A 17,775-nucleotide genomic window follows, 5' to 3' on the forward strand; every position below is an offset into this window, starting at 1 on the left:
AAAGGAAAAAGAAAGAAAGAAAGAAAAAGAAAAGAAAGAAACTTGATCTAATCAGAGTGGTAGGGCTGGGACTGGATGTGTGCTGGTGGGCGGCAGCGACTCTGGGTTAGTGAGAAATGAGTCCTTGTGGTGGCAGAGCCCTGACCCAGAAGGCCCACTTGTTACGCACCATAAAGCATTTCAGAAAGTCAGGGCAGCCTCAGAGATAAAGGCGGGTGAGGGCAGCTTCCTAAATAGCACTGAGCATCTGGGTTCATCAAGGAACATTCTTCCTTCCCTCCCGGATGGCCCCTATGGTCTTCATCTCAGCACACACAAACTGTCCTTCCTGGTGCCGAGGCCTGGGCAGCTTCTATTGCCCACCCACAAACCACCCTCAAACCCAGGGTTGAGAGCTGACCAGACCGCCTCACCTCCTAGCTTGGGCCGTTGTCCTCTCCTTGCATGGATCCCAGCAGTACACCCTCTGAGCCCACCTTCTGTCTAAAAGTGCAAATCAGATTGAGGCAAAACCCTCAAATGGCTTCACACGTCACTCAGAGCAACAGGTCACACCTCACAATAGCCCCTCCCACTCACCCGGCTCTCTCTGCCCCCTCCCCCCGTCTGTGACCTTTCCTTACTCGCTGTGCTCAGAGCCACAGGCCTTCTCCACAGGCAGGCCCAGTGGTGCCCCAGGGCCTTTGCACTTGCTGTTTTTGTCCCTACCTCAGGGTGTTTATAGTATTTCTGAGCCCTGTTCCATACCCCCCTTTCCCTCCTGGTTTTCCATTTACTTCTTGTCTTTCTCACCCTAAATAAACTTCACGGCTCTGGTCCATTTCCTGTTGAATCCTGAAGGACTTGGAACAGAAGCTGATGCACAGGGGTGCCTGATATTTATGCAAAGGAAGAAAGAATGAGACCTTCACCAAATGACTGTGAAACAGAGCAGCCCCAGGCAGAAGGGGAGGGAGCCATGCCTCTGTCCTCTGCTGTGGGTAGTGGCCCTGCGTCTTGTGTTGATCAGTATGCAAAGAAATGCAAACTATAAGATTCCACTTTAAGAAATGGCAAACTTCGATAATACCCATAAGAATAAGGTTTCTGGTGCCATAAAAAGTTCCTAAGCATCAGCTTAATGCTTCTCCTTTTTTAGGCTTGTCTTTGAGGAAACATAGGGAGAGCTCGTGGAACTGTGATCATTACAGGGCTATTTATAAAATTTGTCTGTTGTGGTGGCACACACCTGTGACCCCAGCATTCTGGAGGCTGATGCAGGAGGATCTCTGTGTATCGAAAGCTAGCCTGGGCTGAATAGCAACGGGTTACAGCCCCAGGGCAGCAGTTGACTTCCTCCCCAAGTGGCCGAGGTGGGTGAGGGGCAGGGAGGCCAACAAACACCCCAAGTTGCCATGGTGGCACTCACATCCCACCTGGGCTGCCCACTCTCCGGCTGCCCCGCCCCTCCTCAGGCTGAGAGCTGCAGCCAGAGTCGAGGACGCTGTAACAGTGACGCTCCCAACCCTCTCCTCGCCGGGAGGGGAGGACAGACCAAGGCCCAGCCACAGACAGGTGCGGTCAAAGGAGAAGCAGAAGCTGCCCAGCTGTGCACACGGAGGAGACTGGGCGGGGCTGTCCTCAAGGTGGGCGGTCCCCTGCCTGCTGAAGGAAGGCTTTTCCCACACACAAAGGCAATGACTCAGGTTCACTATGGACAACTCCAAGACAGGCCGTCCCTGCCCTGCACTGTCACCATCTCTCTGCACAGGGGACAGACGTTGAGCCAAAGGTCCCCGGGCCTGGTGGGCATGGCAGCCCCGCCCACACCCGCAGAGCCCGGAGGACCCGCGGCCTCCAGGGGGCGCTGTGCAAGGGCCTGCCCTGTTGCCCCTCCACAAAGCTGTCCAGACTCTGCCAGCCTAGCTCAGTGCCCAGAGACACCAGGGGGGAACAGCTGGCTCCTTGGTCTGGTGCTTTTGTGTCCCTGGCACCACTCACATGATCGCGACATCTGAATGGGGGAAATGATGCTCTCCCTAGAACCAAAGAAATGCTGGGCTCCTCCTGGCCACTTTCTTCAGACGGAAATGACACCTGCACCGTTGACCCGGCTGCTGGAGGGGACAAGGTGGCCCGCACTGCCCCAAGAGGGGAACCCCTCCCTCGGCCGACCCGGACAGGTACGGGGTGCTGCGGGAGCCTTCGCAGGTGCGGACTTGAACACATCTGCACGCAAGGCCTGAGCCCCTTAGAAAGTGGTGCTGTGTTTTCAAGGGCTTTTCTGACTCACTAGGGTGCTTGAGGGACCTTGTCTCAAGCAACACTCCGCTGGGGGTGGCAGAGAAGGATGGGTCGAGGCTGCCAGAGGAATTCTCCGTGACCCTTTGTGATTGTGCTGTAGAGTTGGCAGGATACACAAAGGTAATGTCCCAGTGGAACTGTACAGTCAGGAAGAGGCCGCGGAGAATACCCTGCTTTTATGGAGCGCTTCTCGGTCCCACCCTACCCAGGTGCTTCCTTTGGCAAACAGCAAGTGGCAGCTTTACCATGGGAACCTGTGGTGGGTCCTACGAGGTCCATGGTCGATACATTGTGTCAACTCGAGTTTAGAAGGTTAACTAAGTGACTCAGCAGGGGGCCAGGGGCCTCACCTTGTAAACATCCTGAGCCTGTGCAAGAGGAGAGCACAAGGATGGTGTGAGTGCTACATCCGCCCTAGGGAGGGTAGCCTGCTTACAATATAAGAGAGGAAAAGAGGCTTGCTCTCCCAGGTTTTGCTCTTCTTGCTTTTGCTGTCTTGTGCTGCCTTGAACTGTTGCCCTCTGCCATGTATCACTCTGCCTTGGAGCCAGCTGATTACTGACTGAAACCTCCACAAACTGTGAGCTAAATAAACCTTTCCTTCCTTAGTTTTGGGCATCGGTTATTCTGTCCCAGCAACGAGAGAAAAGTAACCGTGATAGTCCATGACATCAGAATCTCCTCCCACTGATCCCGGCCCCTGAGGCTGCCCTGAGGAGGGGGGTCAGAGGGAGGCCAGCAGTGGCAGCAGCAACAATGGAATCAGAATTCATTCGGGGGCCCTCCCTTGCACCCCAGCCCTAGTGCTGCTCTCCCCCTCATGCTGTCTCTGCCACTGTGCTGACTCTGAACAGGGTTTCTCCCTGCTGCCCACAGGAACTCAGGGAGGGGCCTCCAGGAAGCCTCGGAGCTGGGATTCCTCTTGAGTTCAGCCCTGCGGCAGCCTGGACCACAATTACCCTCATGTAGCCACTGGCTCTGTGGGTGTGCAGGAGGTGGGCTGCTGGAGGGAGAGGGTGGCCGTCCAAGTCTGGCCTCCTTGGATGAGGCAGAGCTTGGCTGAGGGTAACAGTGGCCGAGAGGAGGGTGCTGGGGCCTGGGAGGTGTGGAACCTCGCCAGCCCGCGGCTTGGCCCTGGCTGTCTCTTGTGAGGCTGTCCTGGTCGAGCCCCCCAGAGCCGAGCCCAGCCTGGCTCAGCCAGCCCGCAGAGGTGAAGGCCGGGTGCGTGCTTGCTGTTTTGTGTCCCTGAGGTTCTGCAGCTGTTTGTCACAGTTTTGGATTTCTAAGTTGTAGGCAATAAAGGAGGATGAGTTTAGAATTCAGAGAAGTAGGCTGCTTACATGGGGTGAGTGTGTATGTTACTGGGGATTGAAACCAGGGCCTTTGTATTGAGCTACAGCCCCAGCCCTTTTGATTTTTTGCTTTGATACGGGGCCTTACTAAGTTGCCCAGGCTGGGCTTGACCTCATGATTTTCTTGCTTCAGCCTCCTGGGTAGCTGGGATTACAGGTGTGCACCACTGCCCCTGGGCACGGATAGCTTCTGATCATCAGTGTTCCTTGACAAAGGGCTCAAGGCAAGGGTGACGCCCCTATGGGTGTTGGAGATGGCAGCTGGCCATCTGAGAGCCACAGGTTAAGACCAAGTGGCTTAGCAGGGCCCACTGAGCTGTCAGAATAGTACTCTATCTCCCTATTAATTTAATTATTGTGAAGGTTATAATTAGCCCATCAGGCTGTGTGCTTCATGTAGTAAATTTGTTCTGAAGACTTTAGAAGACAATTATATAGTTTTTCCATGATATCTTAAAGGAGAAAAAAACAATCCTGAAACTTCATACAGAATAAGGACTCAGCAGGTAGCAAAAAAAAAATTCTAATTAGAAATATTCAGTAAAGAATTCTTCCACTTCTTTTAAAGAATGGTATAATTGCTTCATTTGATCAAATATTTTGATTAGCAAAGAAATTAATTGTACTGTATCTTCATTTGTATTTACAGTGAATAAATGAAGGCTAAAAATAACAACAGCAGCAAAACTGCCTATCAAAAAAAGGAGATAAAATATTTAAAATCCCCATGAAGACACAGTGGAGATGGTGCACGGAGAATCAGAGGGCTGCAGGCCTGATCTGCCAGGTCGAGAAACAAACGCTAGAGCTGGGCATGGCGGCACACACCTGTAATCCCAGCACTCTGGGAGGCAGAAGCAGGAGGATGGCAAGTTTGAGCCCAGCCTTGGGCAACTTAGTGGCTTAGTTAGATTGTCACAAAATAAAAAGTAAAAAGGGGCTGGGGATGTAGAATAGTGTGAAGACACTGGATTCTATCCCCAGAAGGGGGATGGGGTGGATGCTGACAGCACATAGAGCTGTGCTCACTGGTCAGAGAAAGACCCCTGTAAACAACAGACGGCAGCAAACTCAAGCATTCCAGGCCTTCTTTGGAAAGTCTAAAGTCAAGTCACTCTGCCAATGCTTACTGAGAAGTAGCCCGGGGTGGGCAGTGACCATCCTGACTCTGCTGCCTTCCCTGGGCACTGGCTGGGGCCACACAGATTCTTCTCCTGCCCCGCTTCATGTGGAGGCAGCCATGGCACTCTGTGTTTCGCAGATGCAGTCAGTGAGGCTGGGGTCCCCAGAGGCAAGATTCACCCCAGTTCCCGGGCTGCACCTGCCAGAGCACAGCGCTCCAGGCGTCGCGGTCCTGAGCCGTGCTCTCAGGCTGCCACCACCGCCCCTGCTGCCTGCCACACACGAGAACAAAGAGCCTATGAAGGACAGGAGCCCAGGAGCTCGGAGAAAAACGCCGGCGGGGGCCTGCTGGGTGCCAGGCGGTAGAACAGGGCAGGAAGTGGCAGACATGGAAATCTCTGCCCTGGAGAAGCTGTGGCTCTGGAGTGCCACAGAGAGAGGGCTGCGGAAGAAGCTGACCAGCCCGCCAGGCGCCCGTTGTCCCCTCCGAGGGCCCCTCACTGTGGGCCTTACCCACGCTCACCCCACACCCCTGGCCATGCCCAAGGCGCGGCCCTTTCCCAGCCGTGGGCCTTGCACACGCTGCTCCTCCCCCAGGAGGCCCTGTCTTGCACATGCACGGCCGCAAGCTCATCAGCACACTGTCCCCGCTGCCCGCCCCTAACCGCATGTCCCCACCTGCACAGAAGCCGCTCCTGCCCCTCCCCCAGCCCCCAGCACACCTCTGTCACGCGGCTCAGCGTTCCCAAAGAGTCTGTGCGGGGACCTTTGCAAACACCCGAACCACCAGCTCTTTACTAGCACGGAATCGCCATAACACACAGAGAAATAAAAGGGAAACTTTGAAGCCACCCCTTTGACCCTTTAATGATTCAGTAAACTCTGGGGGTGAAGTCACTTGTGAAACTGTTAAAATAAATTCTTCCACCCAAATACATTCTACACCATTTAATCACATCATTACTAAGCATTAAACAAACACTCATCAGATAGGGTGGAATACAAAATACTGAGTGCAAACATTTGGTGTTTCCTCAGCCAGGGACTGTGCAAAACTCTTTCTTCCAGCAACAACTTGCTTAATCCGAGTGACATTCCCAGGAAGCAGAAACCCAGACAGTTCTCATTGTACAGGAAGGAAGCTGAGGATTCGAACCCCACTGTACCGTGTCTAGCTCTGGGGTGACGGGGGATGTCTGTACTGCTCTGGCCCTGTTTCCTCCTTGCCAAACAGGAATAGTCACCGCAGCTTCCCCTTCGGGGTGATCCTTCGACTGGCCGGGTCCATACACACAGAGTGCCAAGAACAGCTCAACGCCAGCGCCCATATTGATGATGATGTCTGACCACGGTGACACAAGGGTGACAGTGTCTTGGCCAGAAGAATTCACTGGGTGGGTAACCTGCCCACTCTTCTAAATCTCTTGGTAGGAATCATTCAAATTCAGGCTTTGACACCGGCTGAGAGAGGGAGCTCTTGGTGTGTTTGTGGGTGGCCCCCGCCATGGGCGATGGAGCACCAGTCACCCCATGGGAATGGTGAGTGCGCCTGCGCCTCGGGGCCCAGCCTGGCTCTGGCACACATTCTCACTCACATTTGCTGAGCGGTAAGAGTCGCAGCTTAACGGGGCACTGAAAGCCAGCGCTGAAGCAGCTGTACTGCGAGTTATATCCCAGGCAACACCCCAGGGATGTCAGGTACTGGCGTCACCTGGATCTTGGCTTTGCTTGGCAAGACCACGGGGGACAGGGATTCCCCTGGGTTGGCTCCTGGCTTCCCGACAAGAATGCACCTGGCGGGATCACTGGTGTACGTGGCCTCTGGTGAGGAATTGATCCAGAAATCTCTGCTATGGCTGTGGAGAGACCCAGTAGATGGGGCGGTTGCCTGGATAGTGTGTACCCTGGCCCGGGTAGCTGGGGCCCACAGACAGCGTCCCTGATGCCAGGAACTGAGAAAAAATTCCAGCTTGGCCTTGGAGGAAGCAGTGTTTGAAGGCTAGAGAATGCTAGCGCGAGAATGCTATGCATGCATATGGTAGAGGCGGGGAGGGCCTGGCTGGGCACCTGGCGCTGGGCAGCGTCTGCAGCTGGGACCCAAAGTGGACAGAACCGTCTGCCTCAGGAACTCAGGGTGTTTGGGTCTGCGAAGATTCAATGGTACAAATCCACAGCTTGGCCAGAAACTCGGATTGGGAGTGCTTTCCTCAAGGCCTGAGCAGATTCCTAAAACAGCCTGAAACATAGCCTGAAACAGCTGTGTTTGAAAGGGGAAGGGGGCTCTGCAGGGTTCCCTGCGGGGTCAAGCCTGACGTGGCCACCTTCAGGATTCCTCAAAAGGCATCAAAAGCCAAGCTGCCCTGCTGTGGGCGCCTCCCTGACCTGCTTCCACAGACCCCAGCGGGAAACCGTGAGAGCAGAGCAGGAGCCCAGCCCCCAGACCAACTCCACGCTGCTGGAAATGGGGCCTGCGGGGGCGTGCACCCCTCGCTTCCCAAAGGGGGCTTCCGATGCCGGTGAGCTCGGGATGGACTTGAGGAGGACCTGTGGCTTCCAGACCAAGTTTCCAGACTCCGCACCTATAGGGCGCTGGCTTGCTGACCCTGTTCCCGAGCAGGAGAGATGGGGACATGCTGTCTACCTGCCTCCTGCTGGGCCACCGTGCCACACCCACAGGCCTTGCTGGGTGGGCTGCTGTGACATCCAGGGCTGCGACAGTCTACCTGTCACCTTCACTTAGGCACAGTGGGCTGTCACCAAGGCTGCTGCCCCGAGCAACCAGGTCGGCCCGAGTTACCACTCACAGTGTGTCATAGCTTTGTCTACAGCACAGCGACGGCTGGCGCTGTCTTAGCAAGCAAGGGTGAACAACACTCAGGGAGAAGAGCTCTACACTACACCCCCGAGTTACAGAGAGAGGACCTCGCCGTTCTCGCCTCGAGGAACAAGAGTAAATAACAGTGATGATGATCTCTTCATCATTTACTTATTTATTTCCAAAAACCTTAAGGGTCTCCTCCTGAAGAGAAACCTCCTCATTCATTTTTGCTTTCATTAAAAATACATGGACACCGTTATATTTACAATAAAAGGAAAGATAAATTAAAGCAACACTGCTGTAATATGGCAATTAATATAAATACGATGTTCATAAAAGATTACACGCGTTTTGGATGTGGTTTATGGCCTCTTTGGTTGAAAACTACATTCTTAAATCCTCTGTTGCAAGGAAACCCAGCCTGAGTTATTTAACATTAAGTGAGTGACTGGAAAGATCATATATGTATTATGAACGCAAAGTAAGGGAGGTCTCATTGGCTGTCTGCCTGCTACAGTGTGACAAAATAATTACCCTGCCTTGAATAAGCATGTGTTTTGTTAAAAAAAAAAAATCCCATTATTTCCATGGTAATAAAGTAGAAAGATTTCATATGGGTTTCTACTGTGTCTTTTAAAATTTCTATTTCTGCTCTGAGCGTTATTTTTATATTCACGGAAGATACTGAAATTGCACTTTAAGGTTTAAAAGAACTGTTAAACAGGAACAATTTTCTAAAAGCGAGGTGATACTCCGTATTTTGCACAAAGTGCTTTGAATATAAAATGTTTTTCCGGGAGAGAAAGGGAGCCGTAGTGAGGAGGGAAACGCAGCCGCTGCTTCCTCGTAGGCTGCGGGCGGCTGGTGAGGAACGGGCTTGTGTGCTCACCTAGCATTTGTCCTTTTTTCCTGTTTGGCTTTTTTTTTCTCTCAGTACAAGGCATTGAACCCAGAACCTTCACACTGAGCTACATCCTCAACCTTCAAAAGAAAATTCTCCTGGAGACAGGATCAGAAGTCACTAAATTGCTCAAGCAGGACTTGAACTTGTGATCCTCCTGCCTCATCTTCCCAAAGCGCTGAGATTACAGGCGTGTGCCACCCACGGCAGGTGTGCGTGCATGGAGGCAGGACACGTGACACGGGACCAGGGACGGGAAAGCAGGCAGCACCTGGCACGGAAGGGCTCAGCCTCCCCACGTGTCCGTGCGACAGTCACTCGAAACGACAAATCCACCAGAGAATTTAGGAAAGACATAGAGGCACGGATTGCACACGGGGCAAGGGTACCATCTGTAACCTGCCCGCTGCTGTCTGCACCACTGCCCATCCACTAGAAGTCTCAGTCGAGGTCCCCACTACGATTCCACCTCTCTCTTTCCCCAGAATGGCGCTGGCCGGGCGAGGGGTTGTTCACTGCTGTCTTTGCAAGGAGAGGGAGCGCCCGTCTTAATTACATCTTGGTAATCTCTTTTTAATTACTTGCTTCCTCTGCGTCCCCTGGAGGACCGGGGTGGCTGGTATCCTATTTAATGAGCTTAAGGACAATGCATTCCCGACCCCTGTTAGTTGTTACTCTCTTCCCTTCTATCAAACCAACCCTGGGATTAAACCTCAGAAGGCTTCGTGCTGCATGAGCTGCGTTTCTCCCGCAGCCTCCCTGCTGCTCCAGTCACCCCGGCTCCAGGGTCGGCGGTGGAGGTCCTCTGTGGCCCAGAGCGAGGCAGCGACTTCTCTGCAGCAAGGGGTGCGACGCCCCGGTGGCCCACAGCTGCTCTGACGGCCGGTGAACAGGACACAGAAAGTCCCCGTGTACACTGACTGGCCGTGAGCAGGGCGGCTGTGGTCACTGGTCGCACGGGCTTCACTCCGTCCTTCACCCGGGAGCCCCTGCCCCCAGCCTGGCCGCCTGGTAAATTCACACGCGGCGAGGGGTCCCCATCCTCCTGGGCGGGTTGGGGTTGGAACCACTGAGCCCCTAGAACGCAGCTGGCACCAGCGGCAGTGCCCGGGACCAGCCCACCTCACCGCTTCCTCTCTGAGCTCATCGTGCAGGCCGTGGGCAAGGTGCTTCCAAGGTTGAGGGCAACTCCCCATGAAGGAGACCGGGAGGAAGGGCTGCTGGGGTTTCGAAAGTGAGGCCTGGTCCTCAGGTGCTGGGCAGGCATCTGGATCAGCAGCCTGGGCACCAGAACCAGCCCGCCTTCGCCTGCTGCCCGCCACTTCTCCCTGTGGTGCCCACAGTACTGACTGCGCCCCTCCAACCAGTCCTGTGCAGGACCTTGGCACAACTCCACCGTCCCCCTCACCGCCAGGCCCTCCCTCCGCCATGGCACACGGAGCCCGACGCACGACACAACCTGGCACTCTTCCTTGTCTGTGTCCCTGGAAGGCACTGGCTGCATTTGTCCGTGCTGCACCCCGAGCAGTGCGGAGGGAGGAAGGGCCTGAGGACCTGACCAGCACCCAGCAGGTCTCGGATGTGGCCAGGAGCGGTTACTTAGGAAACGAGGGCAGGCTGGGCCAGAGGTGGGAAGGCGCAGGCTGAAGAATCAACAGTGGCCACCGGTGGGGGCCTCGGGGCTCAGGATCGGGGGTGGGGTGGATGGAAAGTCAAATGATCTGCTTTTAAATTTTCCCCAACAATTCCATTTTATTTCAACTGTGATATAAATAAAAAATGTTTTCTTAAAAAAGACACACACACACACACACACACACACACACAGACTCACAGGAGTGTGGAAAATCCCAGGAACTCTAAACCCAGCGGCACAGGCAGCGCACTCCCCACCCTCCCCAAGGGCTGGGCGTAGCACAGGGCGAGGGAGAGGCTCGGAAGATGTTCATGGGGTCGTTCCCCAGGGGTTCTGCGCTTCTCTTCCAAATTATCAGCACATCCCAAAGACAGTATGAGGGATAAAGGACTTCCACAAATACTAGCTGAAGCCATACGCAATTATCAATATCCAATCATTAAAGATTTTAAAATGACGATTTCCTATGGTTTAACTCAGCAGAAAAGAAATATTTAAAATATATATAAGGGGCTGCTTTTGAGATCAATAAAAAATACTCCTATCCTTTGGCCCCGTGTATTTTATTTCTTGGGAAAGAATCCAGAATGTGGATATAGATTTACATATAAAGTGCTCACTGCGGTATAAATTACAGTGGCAAAGACTGGGGGGAAACAATCTACGTGTTTAAAAATAAGGGAGTCAACGGAATGCTTTGTAGACATTGTAACTGATGTTTGGCAAACCTCTAAGTGACACGGTGTAATATTACATTAAGTGAGAAAAGATAAGAAGCCCAATAATGTCAGTCTGAAAAAAATGCAAAGCATTAAAAATAGAAAAAAAGAAAAACACCAGAACCTCAGATCCCTGAGGCAATGCAGCGCACAGAATGGACCTGAGCCCTGAAGCGGGACCTGCCCTCCTCTCCTTCCTGGGGTACCAGGTGGTTATGGGGCTTCTTGGAGCCTGCTTGTCCCCCTCCTTGCCGGCGACAATGACTGTACAAGGGCTCAGTGCTCATCAAGTAGCGGCTGAGGCTTTTCCTGTCATCACACCGGCACTATGGGGTCCGGACGACTGCTTTTATATATTTCCCTACATTTCCCAGACTTTCTGCAGAGAACACGCATCGCTTTTAAAATAGTAGAAAGTATTAACATTGAAACTATCGAAGCTCACTGTAAACAAAGGGCCCAGACAAGTCACTGACCAGGCGGAGGTATCTGCAACTCACACAGCAACAGACGACTAGAGTTTTTGCCGGGAATTTGCGGAACAGGAAACCTGGTTGGCTGACAGCTCAAGTTCACCTACGACCAGAGCCGGAGGGCTGGCGGGGCTGGGGCACCTCAGGGGCTCCCTGGACTGCAGGGGAGACTGCCCTGGTAGGAGGTACCAGCAAATCCGCTGCAGCAGCCCCCATGTGCTGCTGGTGGTGCCTGACTGTAAGGGAAGAAACTGAGGACGGTGCACACACTCAATCTCTCCAGTACCGAACGGCAGCTCACTCTTTCACAAGAACAGGCTCACTGAATAGGCTTTTTATAGTCGCTTCAGCGAATGAACTAAAGCCAACGTATTAACACGCGTACATCTTAAATACATAATACTCAGCAAGAAAAACCTACATGCAGCAAGCATTCAATATAACAGCATTTATGTAAAGTTTGAAAACGTAACAATAGTACGTATATTCAGGAGTGGCCCTCTGAATGGTAAAATCGGAAAAACAAATCACAGAAGGCGAGAGTTTAGGACCCTGGAGGCAGGAGCCAGATCTCTTGGATTCACAGACTAGATCTGCCACTCAAGTGCTGGGTGACTATGTGTTAGTTACCCAGTGTCTCTGTGCCACTGTCCAGGATCCATAACACGGGACTATTAATAGCTTGCACCTCATAGCGCTACCGAAAGAATGAGATGCCCAGCAGCTGTCCCAGGAGGTACCCCAGGGTGCTTGTTGCTGTTTCAGTTATTAACCTCAACTCTTAAGAAAGATCAAGAGGTCTGCTCTGGCAGCCTCATTTCCAGGAATTTCTCCTGGATAAACGATCAAGTGCTCGTGTGCTGCAGTATTTATCATCCCATTTGACGTAAAAGCGGGCGACTGGAAATGGCAGAGCCAGCCATGGGGGATCTAGACCCCTTCCCGCCAGTCTGCGGGGATGTAGCTGATGCAGCAGCTCTGACTTTTTCACCCGTTTCTTCTCCCTTTCCTTCCACAAACGCAGGGACCAAGGCACCAGTGTGTCCCTGCTCCCCCCGCACAGTGCCCTGCCCAGGATGGCGGCTGAAGACATGGAGCACCTGGTTGCCGTCAGGCTGGGCCCGCGGCTGGAGGCGTTGGTCCGTCTGTGGGCAGAGACGAGAGCTGGCCTGGGGATGATGCTGCGTGCAGCCTGAGAGGGCGGGTGGCAGGAAGGGTGGAGAGCCCGGCGACCAGCTGCCCTCCTCCCGGGAGCCCTCCCTGGCTCTCCTGGGCACCTCTCCTCCCACTGCCAGCCTCTGCCAACCCACTACCTCCTCGCTCACCCTTCCTGGCCTCTGCCACCCACGGAGGGGCCCACGGCTCTGCATGGGATCACCTTGTGGGATCTAAGAGTCCTTGGAACGCTAAGCTACCAGACAGAAGCAAGCTCCCAATCCTCTCTGGAATGAAATGAAATGAAATGAAATAAAATGAAATAAAATAAAATAAAATAAAATAAAATAAAATAAAATAAAATAAAAATCTTTCCAGTAAAGAGAAGATACACATTCACTTTCCAATACTCTATGTAGAATTCGTACCTGAGTTTTCATTTCCAGTGAGCTAATTATTTAAGGTGACTGCCAACTTATCGGATCCTCTTTTAGTCCATTACCCATTTGGTAAAAACTACTTTTAGCTTCTCCCTTCACAAGGAGATGCGCACGTGCGCAGACGCCTCACCTCCTCTAGGAAACAGCCGAAGTTCTCGAGAAAATACTTCCAGTGTATGTAGGGCATTAGATGAATTCTTAGTTTCCTCAAAAAGTAATGGTACTGGCTGTCTGTCAGCTTGTAGCAGAAGTCCTTAAGGACTTGTCCGAAATCTGCAGCCTTTAAAAACCCTGTGTCCTCTTTGTCCAATGCGGAAAATGCCTAAAAAAAATTAAAGAAGAAAAAGATAGCAAATGCTACTGTCAAGTGAATATTTCAAAACGATTTTCTTTGAGCATCACTTATGCAGAATGCGAATGAAATCTGGGTTACACGAACTTGGGCAGCAAGCTCTGAATTACTAAGTAAATGCTCCCTTGTCGGAGGACTAAGACAACGGGATGTGTGCCAGGACTAGAGCATCTCGGGCTGGAAGTTCATTTCTTTTGTCCATGTGGGGCCAGGAGGAAGAAGGTGAAGGGCAGCCCAGGCCTGGCACCTCCTCTTCCAGCTCCTGGGACCTGCTCACCAAGGACAGGACAGCAACCTGCTCAGGACTCCTGGCCTTTCTGCACAGTGCCTAGGACAGGAGACTCAGGAGGGACCCAGGGCACGGGGCAGGCGGCTGACTCGGCAGTCAGGTGGAGGGTCATGAGTGGGTCCCGTCCAAGCCCCAGCCCAGGCTTCTCCGCTGAGACTGTGTGGCCCCGCTTCCCTGTGACCACGGGCTCATGAGCACCCTGCTGCCCAGCCTGGTGGGAGGGGCTAGGGCCAACCTGTGTATCCAGCCTCGGAGTAGTCGAACTGAGAAAGTGCAAAAGTGTGCTATAAAAAGAAAGCACATTTTTTCCATCTGTCGAAACAAAATCATTCATTTTTATTGCACTAGGAAATCTGTATGAAGTGGTACATGAAGATCTTTTTTTAAAGTACGAATTTAATGTGCCTGCAAACCCCAAACCCTATTTCCTCCCTGTTAATTCTCATTCTGGGCTAATGAGGTGCACCCCAGGGCAGGGTAGATGTGCGACCAAATTAACCTTACTGTGCTATGCAGTGGCACCTCAGTTCCGCCGGAATCGTGCAACGAATTGAGTTCGTGAACCAGGGTACCACTGAGTAGCTTCAGAATTGTATTTCACCTGCAGTAACAGGACACGGCGATGGACAGTGGAGGCCCCCAGGCCCTGGGATCAGGAACTGGGCTTTGAACCTGGGCTGTGCTCTCAACCTCAGTCCCCCACCTCTCTGGAGCTCAGCTAAAGGTGGAAGAGCTCGGAGGGTGGCTGTGAGCCTTACAGAGTTTACTGGAAAATGCACGTTAGGTACCTGATACATACTAGATTCTCAACATGTACTAAGAATATCATAAAAATGTACTAAGAATATCATAAAAAATGCCAGGTGTAGTGGTACATGCCTGTAGTCCTGGGTAGTGTAGTGACTTAGTAAGACTGTGTCAGAATTTAAAAAAAAAATTAAAAAGGGCTGGGGATGTAGTTCAGTGTGAAGGCCCTGGGTTCAATCCCTAGTGCACCCCCAAATATGGTAAACCAAGGAGTCTGTTGTACGAGGACACTGGAGAGCCCACAGGAGCATCATCTGTGATGTCCAGCGGACCTAAGAGGCCACTGTGCTCCAGGTCTTTCTATGCGGGATCCAGGCTGCCAATAATCAATTGTGAAAATGCTTCGGAATCTGTAAACTGCTCCCTGACAAAGAGGCACAGGTCTGTCACAAGCACACGTCGCGTGTCCCCTCTGAGGGCCATCCTAAGATGCTGGATGGCCCCTACCCCGCCCAGTGCCCCCTCTCCTGCAGCCCATCTCCCACACTCTCCCTGGAGCACCTTCCTGTCCCCTGGGACACTCCTCGATTCATAGAGAGAGCACCGCTCCTCCCAAGCTCCGTGAAGTCAACCGGGGCCACTTTCGATCACAAGGGGACACAGCCAGCCTGAGGATGGGTTTATCTGGCTTTCACAGCACCTTTGAAAACCCTCATGGAGGTGCTGACATTTGGAAATCAGGAGACTTCGGAGCTCCTCTTGGGAATGATGAGATCTGGCGACGGCTGGTGCTTTCCACCCAGCACGGCCCAGCAGCGGGGCGGGGACTGCCTTGGGCAGGGCCTGGCGGCTGCCATTCAGTCCACTTCCAGTCCCCGGGACATCTGAGTCTGCTGGGCTTGTGAGGTGGCTGTTAGCAGGGCAGCCTTGGGACGTGGAAGGCCCGGTGGCCTTCAGGTTCACGAGGTTTCCCAGAGGGCAACACACGCTCACTATTTCTTTTGATGACCAGTGGGGACGTGAAGATGTTGAACCCCCACAGAGGACACCTGGACGCTCCCCACGTCTGCTGTCTGGGACAGAGGCCAAATTCTCCGGCGTCTCCCAGGCTGGAGGGCCCTGTCTGCCCCTCTGCTCTTCTCCTCGGCCAGCCCTCGCACCCCACCTCTACACTGAAGAGACAGGATATGGTTTCCAAAACAAGTCCCCACCCCAGGAGGGAGGCGGCCCTCTCCCGGCCGGCCTTGAGCTGTCCTGGCCCACTTTGAAGAGTCTTGTAAAGGGCGTCTGGTCTTGAGGGTCTTTGAAATGCAAGAGACTAAAGTCCATCCTCTTAATACATTAGGAAAGCTGGGCATGGTGGTGTGCGCCTGTAATCCCAGCACTCAGGAGGCTGATGCAGGAACACTGCCACGAGTTCGAGGCTAACCTGGGCTACATAAGTGAGTTTAATGCCAGCCTACACTACATAGTGAGACCCTGCCTCGAAAAAAGAAAAAAATAGAAAATAAAAAACAAAAAATCAGGAGAGTAAAAGCACATCTCAAGGAAAGGTCTGTGGGACTTTTGTTCTTGGAGCCTCCTAGATTTGGAAAAGGTCTGGGACACGTTCCTTTCCCTTCCTGCCCGTGCTCCTAGCTCTGCCACACAAGACCCATCGGACCCTGGGTAAGCTTATTCGCCCTGAGCTCAGTGTCCCCTGGAGAACAAATCAACAGCCCTGCCTCACATGGCTACGGTCACAGAGGAAAGGGGCTGCTCAGGGTTGGTGGCCCATCACAGTCCCCAGGGAAGGAGACTGGCTGCTGGTGGAGCTCTGGAAGCCCCCTTTGCAGTACATCACGGGGCCAGGGTCCGAGGACCCTGAGGTGGGGCCGGGGTGCCCCCACTCCTGAGGCTCCAGGCAGACCTTTCCTTGTCTGACAGTGGCTGCCGGGCTGTGTGCACCCCATGTCCTGCAGGAGGCCCTGAGGCACCTCGCTGCTGCCACAGAAGGAAACTCTCCTGGGGCCCAGCTCGGGGGACAGGGGCCAGGAGCGTGGTCCAAAAGCGCTGTCGCCAAGGACATGGCCCTGGTCAGTAGCATCATTCCACGCACACCGGTGCTTGGCACCCTCCTGAGTGCCACACCAATGTAAGTTGTAAAGTGACAACCACCCCCGTGACCCGGCCTCCCGCCACCTGTGCGCCGGAGTCGCTGTTCGGCACAGCCCCCGGCTCAGCCCCTTCACGGCCACCTGTGTCTCTCACCTCCCTGGGCCCAGTGCTCGGCCGCACCGAAAGCTCATGGACGTGTGAGGTGCTGTCACCCAAAGGCCTCTGTCCTCTTTGCCGGGAAGCCCTGGGTTTCACCCACCCAAAGAACCTACTGCAGCCTGAGCGCTTCGGCCCCCGAGAACACACACCAGGCAGAATCGGGGTGCTTTACAGAGCAGGAATGCAAGTGCAGTTGTTCAAAGGAATAATCCCATTGTGATCAGCCAGACCCGGAGGGAGGGCCGGGTGGAGGGGGCTGGGTGCCCTGCGCGGCTGAGAGGTGTTCACGCAGCGAAGCGGGCGCCGTACCTGTAACAAGGCCAGCTGGGAGGCGCTGACCACCTCCTGGATGCTCTTCACCACCGCCTCCGGGTTCACTGTGGAGAAGTTGACCGGCACACTTTCTTCTTTCTCTCTTGGCTGGGGTCTGCTTGCCTTGCCCTTCTCCAAGGCTCTCAAGAAGTCAAGGTAATTGATGGTACTATCGTGGCAGATGATTCCCAAACTTGTCCCCACCAAAAAGAAAAGGAGACATTAACTTTAAAAATTCGGTCCTTTGGTTATTCATTCACCAAACAGTCGCTGAGCACAAAGCAGAGTGGAGACAGCAAACGGTTTCACGACACAGTTCCCTGCCCGCTGCCATTAGACCGGCACACAAACGTGGCCAGAGAAGGGGACCAAGTGCGGGCCACGACAGGCGAGCGGGGGCCACGCCACAGGCGGCCTGTCCTGAAGGCCTGTCCTCAGTGGACGGCAGTGCCGTCAGCCCAGAGAGAGGAGACAGTGAGAGGAACCAGGCAGACAGCGGGACTGAGGCGGGGAGGTGACATTTGTGGAGCGGTCCCATCGGATGGGGTCACAGCTGACAGTGACATCAGAGATGGCCTAGAAGTGAGACTGTGGGGTGGTGGGCAGCAAGGGACATGGACAGGAGCTCCTGTGGCCTCGGGCCTTAACCGATGAGGCCTTACAGAGCTGGGAAAGAAGGAGGCAGCTTGGGGACCGTGGAGAGGACAAGACGGACCGAAGAAACTGGATGTTAAATTCCTCATCAAAAATGGAAGGAAGGAAGCTGACACACCAACAGCTCTCCAGAGATATCTGTCCAAGACTTGCATAATGTAATACTTTCTCAAAAGGTCCATTTCCGTGCCCATCACCAGCAGGACATCCGTGTAGACACAGAGACTCCCCAGGGCCAGCCCGGAAGAAACGGCCGCTCCATCCTG

At 53.6% G+C, this 17,775-nt stretch overlaps 1 protein-coding gene across 2 annotated transcripts in view; it reads right to left on the reverse strand.

Moving 5' to 3' along the window:
• The window catches only part of Efcab6 (EF-hand calcium binding domain 6), a 214,376-nt gene that overhangs the window by 18,474 nt on the left and 178,127 nt on the right, over positions 1-17,775 (reverse strand). For both annotated transcript variants that reach the window (XM_005379444.2, XM_005379445.1), the window contains 2 exons: positions 16,853-17,048; positions 13,030-13,221 (listed from right to left, as the gene is read on the reverse strand). In XM_005379444.2, coding sequence (XP_005379501.1) covers positions 13,030-13,221; positions 16,853-17,048 — 388 coding nt within the window. The remainder of the gene's footprint in view (positions 1-13,029; positions 13,222-16,852; positions 17,049-17,775) is intronic.

Source organism: Chinchilla lanigera, unplaced genomic scaffold (assembly GCF_000276665.1).
Source record: "Chinchilla lanigera isolate Chin_1 unplaced genomic scaffold, ChiLan1.0 scaffold00012, whole genome shotgun sequence".
Lineage (NCBI taxonomy): Eukaryota > Metazoa > Chordata > Mammalia > Rodentia > Chinchillidae > Chinchilla > Chinchilla lanigera.